Source organism: Salminus brasiliensis, chromosome 2 (assembly GCF_030463535.1).
Source record: "Salminus brasiliensis chromosome 2, fSalBra1.hap2, whole genome shotgun sequence".
Lineage (NCBI taxonomy): Eukaryota > Metazoa > Chordata > Actinopteri > Characiformes > Bryconidae > Salminus > Salminus brasiliensis.
In genome coordinates, this window is record NC_132879.1 from 21,465,717 (window position 1) to 21,472,252 (window position 6,536).

At 44.6% G+C, this 6,536-nt stretch overlaps 1 protein-coding gene across 1 annotated transcript; it reads right to left on the reverse strand.

Annotated features, from left to right (window-relative positions):
* Nucleotides 1–313: 313 nt before the first annotated feature.
* Nucleotides 314–2,831, reverse strand: irx5b (iroquois homeobox 5b). The gene is made up of 3 exons (XM_072673662.1): nt 2,574–2,831; nt 1,321–1,729; nt 314–864 (listed from the first exon to the last, which is right to left on the reverse strand). Exons 1-3 carry the CDS (start codon nt 2,829–2,831, stop codon nt 314–316), a joined length of 1,218 nt encoding a protein of 405 aa, XP_072529763.1.
* Nucleotides 2,832–6,536: the final 3,705 nt, after the last annotated feature.

A 6,536-nucleotide genomic window follows, 5' to 3' on the forward strand; every position in this document is an offset into this window, starting at 1 on the left:
ATCCAACAGTCCAACGGCTTGAATGTGGAGTTTGTACACCAGTCAGTTCACTTTGGCCTCTTGCACAGCTCCTCATTTACACTGACTGCTCACTGATTAGCGAAGAAGCAACATTATAACTTCCTATAATCTCATAAAATTCCCCTCTGAATACAAAAAGGCCTCGTGCACACAGTCGTGCAGTCACAGGAGCAGGCTGCACCAGCCCCTCCTGCTGTTGCTCGTCCCCAGCACAGCCCCCCTTTCGCTTTATAGTCTGGTGTGAAGAGAAGCCCGGTTCCTCTCGTAGAGGGGATACAGCAGCGGACTGGGGCTATTTAACGCCCCTCCTGTGCTCGAAGGCCGATTCTCTGCGCGTGTCCGTGGTCGTGGGGGCTCTGAGCGCGCTCTCCCTCAGCAATGCCCCTGCTCTTAATCCGTGCGCGCGGGGCTGGCTGGGTGTTGGGCTCGCGCTCAGGTGGCTCAGCGCGCTGTAGTTCGTGAAGGCGGGGTAAAAGGCCGCGGGGGCGCAGTACAGGTGTTGCACTCGGGGGAAGGGGCAGTGGTGCGCGCGGGGAGGCGATAAGGGAGCGGGGCTGGGCGCGCGGACACACGGCTGCGCGCGCTCGCTGCTCCCCTTGTCCGACGTGGCCATCTCGGCCAGAGACCACAGTTTAGGTTTAGGGGGCGGGTTTTGGGGCTGCACTGGCTCTCCGCGTCCGGGGGGCTGTGTGGGAGCCGGAGGCTCAGGGGAGGGGGCGGTGGGCAGCGGGGACGGGCACGCGGATCGTTGTTTCGCAGGCTCTGTAATACGGTCCGCTTCAGCAGAGGGGCTGTCAGTGAGACTCTCACACGTGATGGACACGGGGCTGACGGGAAGACCACCTGAAAGAGAAAGAGAGGCATACATAAATGCGCTTTGTCAAATAGTAAAAAAAAAAAAAAATAATAATAATAATAACAATAATAATAATAATAATAATAATAATAATAATAATAATAATAATAATAATGATAATAACAATGACGACAGCACTATTCGTAATAAATAAGTGTCGTACACATTTTTATTTTAAAAGGTTGACCCCCACAAATATAGCTTTAATAATAAAGCTAACTATTATTAACTATTAACTATTAATTATTATTATCATTATTATTAGTTATTATTGTTGTTAATAATAATATTATTATTATTATTATTATTATTATTATCATTATTGTTGTTGTCGTCGTTAATACTGTTATTATTAATATGAATATAGTGTTACCTAACAATAGTATATATTACATTTGTAATATAATAATAACACATTAATAATAATGTTAATCGTCGCTCACTGAAGTCCTTGCTGGATTCGGGGGTCGTCTCAGTGGCTTTAATGGGCTCCTCGTCATCCTCGTGTTTCTCCAGGTCAATGTTCTCCTCCTCCTCCTCGTCCTCGCTCCTGTTCCGGGAGCACCACGTCATCTTGTTCTCCTTCTTCAGCCTCCTCCTGGCGTTGGCGAACCAGGTGGACACCTGCGTGAGGGTCATCTTGGTGATGATGGCCAGCATGATCTTCTCCCCCTTGGTGGGGTACGGGTTCTTCCTGTGCTCGCTCAGCCAGGCCTTCAGGGTGGCAGTGGCGTCCCGCGTGGCGTTCTTGCGGTAAGCGGGGTCCAGGGCAGAGAAGGGGCCCAGAGCGCCGCCGTACGGGGGGAAACCCATGGAGCCCCCCACACCTGGACCGGGGTCATACGGAGAGCCCTGAGGTCACACACGGTACAGAAGACATTCAGTAAACACACAACCACAAATCACACACAGCAAGACTGTAAAACTGCTCTGCAACCGAGACACACACACACACACACACACACACCAACACAGCATTTTCTCTCTTTGCCTTAATTACTTTCTTTCCTTCTGTCTTTGTTTATGTCCATCATTTTTTTCTTTGTAATTTTTTTCTTTATTCTTTATAATACTGTAATATTTCTCTTATTTCTTTTTTATTTCATTTTTCTAGTATGTTCAGTCCTGTATTTTCTTTATTTACACCCTGTTTCCTTCTTTTCTCTTTCCTTTTTAGCAAATATCAGAAAACTCATTGCAGATAACATAAACTCTTAAACATAAATCACCAGTTCATCAGTTCTCAGTGAACTGCAGCTGTACCTCAGTGTTATTACATCAGTCTGCTCCGCGTTTGGCTTTAATAAAGTGCGTGTCTGCGCATTAGTCTGTTTATAAGGCAGTCTGGTGGAATCTCATTTAATAAGGGCTCTGAGATGACACTCAGCTCCGCTGTTATTTCACTCAGGCCTATAAAATAAACGAGCTGACGGTCCTGTTTACATACAGCAGCTCTGTAGAAGTGTTGAAGCAAGTTGAGAGTAGCGGGAGGGGGTTTGAACGCGCCCTGAGCGCAACTGACCACCATTACCCCGCTTCTCCTGAACACTGAACTGCTCCTCTGCCCTGATGGTCTACACGTTCTGATAAAGTGCACAGCAGTTAGGACTGGACTGCAGGTCCTGCGTGAGTAAAGGAGTGAAGCATGCTGAAGAGGATCTCAGTCCCTCTCGCTGATGGAGCTGTGAGGACTCACCACGAACGCGGAGAGAGATGCCGGTTCGGCTCCGTACTGGAGCGCGCTGAAGGGCGCAGGGCTCGTGAACGCTGCTGAGCCCGCGTACGGAGCGAAGGCGGATCCAGAGGAGCACGAGGAGGAAGAGGAAGAAGAAGATGATGAAGAGGACGAGGAGGACCTGCTGAGCTCCTCGGCGCGCGCTCCGTACGGCGGGTGGCACGAGTAGAGGGCAAGGGGGGCGGCGGGCTGGTACAGAAAGCCCTGAGGGTACGCCATTGCTGGAAGAATGTTCTCCCTCAGGTCCGCTTGGACGCAGCACGCTCACATCAGCTTTCGTTCGGCACGGAGCTCCACGCGCGCAGATCTGGTGCGGAAACGGAGAGCGATCGATCAGCGCGCGAGAGGGGCTCGGCTCCTCTCTGGGTTTCCTTCAGGTCCGCTTCGCGCTCCGTTCTACACTCATCATCGTCCCGAGGAGAGAGAGAGGGAAAAGAGAGAGAGAGAGAGAGAGAGAGAGAGAGAGAGAGAGAGCGACCAGGAGGAAGCAAAGAGTTTCCTCAATGATTCCTTGCACATTCATTCTCTCTCTCTCTCTCTCTCTCTCTCTCTCTCTCTCACTCACTCTCACACACACACAAACCCAGTTCTCTCTCTTTCTCTCACACACACTTTCTGTCTCTCACATACACCTCTCTCTCTCACTCTCTGTTTCTCTCTCTCTCTCTCTCTCTCTCACTCTCTGTTTCTCTCTCTCTCTCTCTCTCGCTCTCTCTCTCTCTCTCTCTCTCTCTCTCTCTCTCTCTCTCTCACACACACACACACACACACTCTCTGTCTCTCCTTCTCTCTCTCTTACACACACACAAACCCAGTTCTCTCTCTCTCTCTCTCTCTCTCTCTCTCTCTCTCTCTCTCTCTCTCTCACGCACACACACTTTTTGTCTCTCACACACACCTCTCTCTCTCTCACTCTGTCTCTCACACACAAACTCAGTTCTCTCTCTCTCTCTCTCTCACTCTCACTCTCATACACACACACACAGTTCACACGCTCACTCTTCTAAACAGGCCATCAGTAAGCCAAGTTGAAAGTACAAATTTACACGTTTGTTTTATTATTTTTCTCACACACACACACACATATATATATATATATATATACATATGTATGTGTGTGTTTATATTATTCATTTTAAAACGTCGAGGAAACAGTAACAAAACAATAATCTGACTACTAATAATTATGATAAACCTATTGTTATCATAATCGTATTGTTATTATTATTATTATTATTATTATTATTATTATTATTATGCTTGTTAGGTTTGTCATATTCTCTCAGCTAATTTCTTTGAACTTATTGTTCTTGTCTTTTGGAGCCAAGTGTAATTTTAACATTAACTGTGTCATTCGTCATTTTTTATATTTGTCCTGTATATATATCTATATGTTATTACACTATTATTATTATTTCAGCATTTTAATGTTTTTTATTGCCTCTCTTGGTTCTAACGGGCTATAAAACAGAACGACGTTAAAACACCGTGTATTTATTAGAATTAGAGCGCAGAAAGCCCCTCGCTCTCACCGAGGCTACTGTAGACAGGGGGGCTCTTCCTGACCGTGTCAGCGCGTGTGTGATTAAGGAGATCGGCCGGAGCAGCAGAGGACGCAGGAGAGTTGGTCCTGCTGTGGAGAGAGCTGAAGCAGGACAGGCGCGCGAGAGAGTCTGTGTGTGTGTGTGTGTGTGTGTGTGTGTGTGGTGAGCATGGCTTCCTCCACGACGGGGCTGGAGGTGGAGGTGGTTTGGACAGAAGACGAGGAGAAGCAGCGAGGCCAGAAGACAGTGGAGGAAGAGGCTCGGGAGGTGTGTAGCGCTACTGGAGCTGAAGCTGAGGGAACACACCCGCTTTCAGGTAGGCCCACACATCAGCACTGCTCATTCAGCCTGGCTGAGCCTGTTCTCATGGAACCAGCCTACAGCGGTTTACCAAAAGAGGCTCCAAACTCCTTCACCACACTGAATGTGACCCTCGCGCCCTCACAGATACTCAGCACTGTTCACAGACCCTGTTGTGGTGCTATTGGTATGCTAGTGCATATTTTGGAGTGAAACGGAGTGTGTGTTTGTTTCTGTTTGGTGTTCAGTATGCTGTGAACGTACTAGCCATCTGTGGAGGGTTTTGGTTCTCTCCTGCACTCCGGAGCTATTTAAGTGTAGCTGCTTGGCGGCAACTAATCTAATTAGTGACTTCTATGAATAGGTGCCAGTGCTTAGCAGCCATGCTGAGAGCAGAGTAAGGTCACACACTGTCAGTGAGAGCTGGGACACACTTGCAGTAAACTGGAGCAAGACCAATGTCGTGAGGCTTAATCACTCAGAGCAGATCTTGTAGAGAAGAAAACCATTTCTGTCAGGTTTCTGATACTTGGCTTCTTGCTAATCATATTAATTAACTGATATTGATATCAGTCTTTCAATGCTTGCATGTTTAAAATTTTTTTATTATTATTTTTTTTTAGAGACCAGTTTCTCACACCAGCAAGAGCATGTCTGTGCTGACCAGGACGAGGTAACTTCACACTTTAAGTTAAATAATGGAGATAATTAATGATATAGTTTTGATATGGTTGTGAATAGTTCATTTCTAGAAGGTAAGTCATCCAATGAGAGGCCAACCCATGCTGACATGTGGATCTTCTCATTTTAGTGTCCAATGTCACACAAATACATAGAATCTCCAAAATGGTAAATTTATAGGAAATAGAAGAAAAAAAAAACTTAACTTTCAAAGGAAGTCAGGGTAAAAACATTTCAATTCATTTTTAAGTAATTTTGGATTATTTCTATTGGTCCATTCATGATATAATTTCAAGACAAGGCTACAGGACAACTCAAATTATGTGAAAAATGTGCAAATACATATTTGTAATTACACTGTGTAATAAGAACTTATTTTAACAGGATAGCGCCCTCTAGTTGTGTTAAGTTACACAAGTAATATATATATATATATATATATATATATATATATATATATATATATATATATATATATATATATATATATACACTATAATATACTATAGGGTAGGGCTGAGCGATATGGTAAAATACCATAAAGACATTTTTCATGATATACAATATTTATCCGGATGCATTTAATCACAGACTAAATACATAAGTAACAACACATTATTAAAAATTCAGATACTCTCCCATAGTAAGTACAGTGATCATTCAACATCTGCTGCACTTTAACCAGACTTTAACCAGTCTAATTACATGCAGTTGATCAGGGTTTCTTAAGCACTTACAATATCCTCAAAAAGCATATTGTGTATCACAGTGTTATTGCCCAGCTCTCCTAAAGGTTTAGAGAATCCCTAATTAATGAATGTGTTAAAAACTCTCCTCCCAAACAAACCAAGCAATGAAACGAACAGCAGCAACAACAATAACAAAAACAAGCAAACAGAAAAAAAGCCCAGCTTATTTCCAAACACATTAACCACGATTGATTTATCACTGACAGGCCGCAGGTAGCATTGATCTTTCTGAAGACTCATAAAACACATAATTTACAGCCATAACCGCAGGGTGGCATCAAACTGTTAGCACTCCGTGGAATGGTAGTCTCCTCTCTGTGACAAGACAAATGATTCATAACGTGCTTAGCTGCTGTAGAGTATACTTTTATTTGAGAATGAGTCAATAACCCCAGTGGCTAAATGAATATTGATTGAATATAATGAAGCTTGAATAATGGGGAAATGCACAGCGCTCAAGAACACCCTTCCGTCTCTCTTCTCAGAGCACGCACTGATGCATGGCTTCTAGTTCAAAGATGAAATGATGCAGGCTGTTGTAACCTCATTAGAAGCTTCGGCGAAGCTGCATTGCTCATAAAGTACAGCATGGCTGGGATTAAACATACGTCACACAGTACAACTGTGAGCATTCTGTCAGTAAAATGACG

Excerpts from the sequence above, each read along its gene's own strand:
- irx5b (XM_072673662.1), bottom strand. The coding sequence starts at position 2,831 with ATGGCGTACCCTCAGGGCTTTCTGTACCAGCCCGCCGCCCCCCTTGCC. Across the intron at positions 1,730-2,573 it reads CATCTCTCTCCGCGTTCGTG|GGCTCTCCGTATGACCCCGG; the intron begins GTGAGTCCTCAC and ends GTGTGACCTCAG. Across the intron at positions 865-1,320 it reads CGAATCCAGCAAGGACTTCA|GTGGTCTTCCCGTCAGCCCC; the intron begins GTGAGCGACGAT and ends TTTCTCTTTCAG.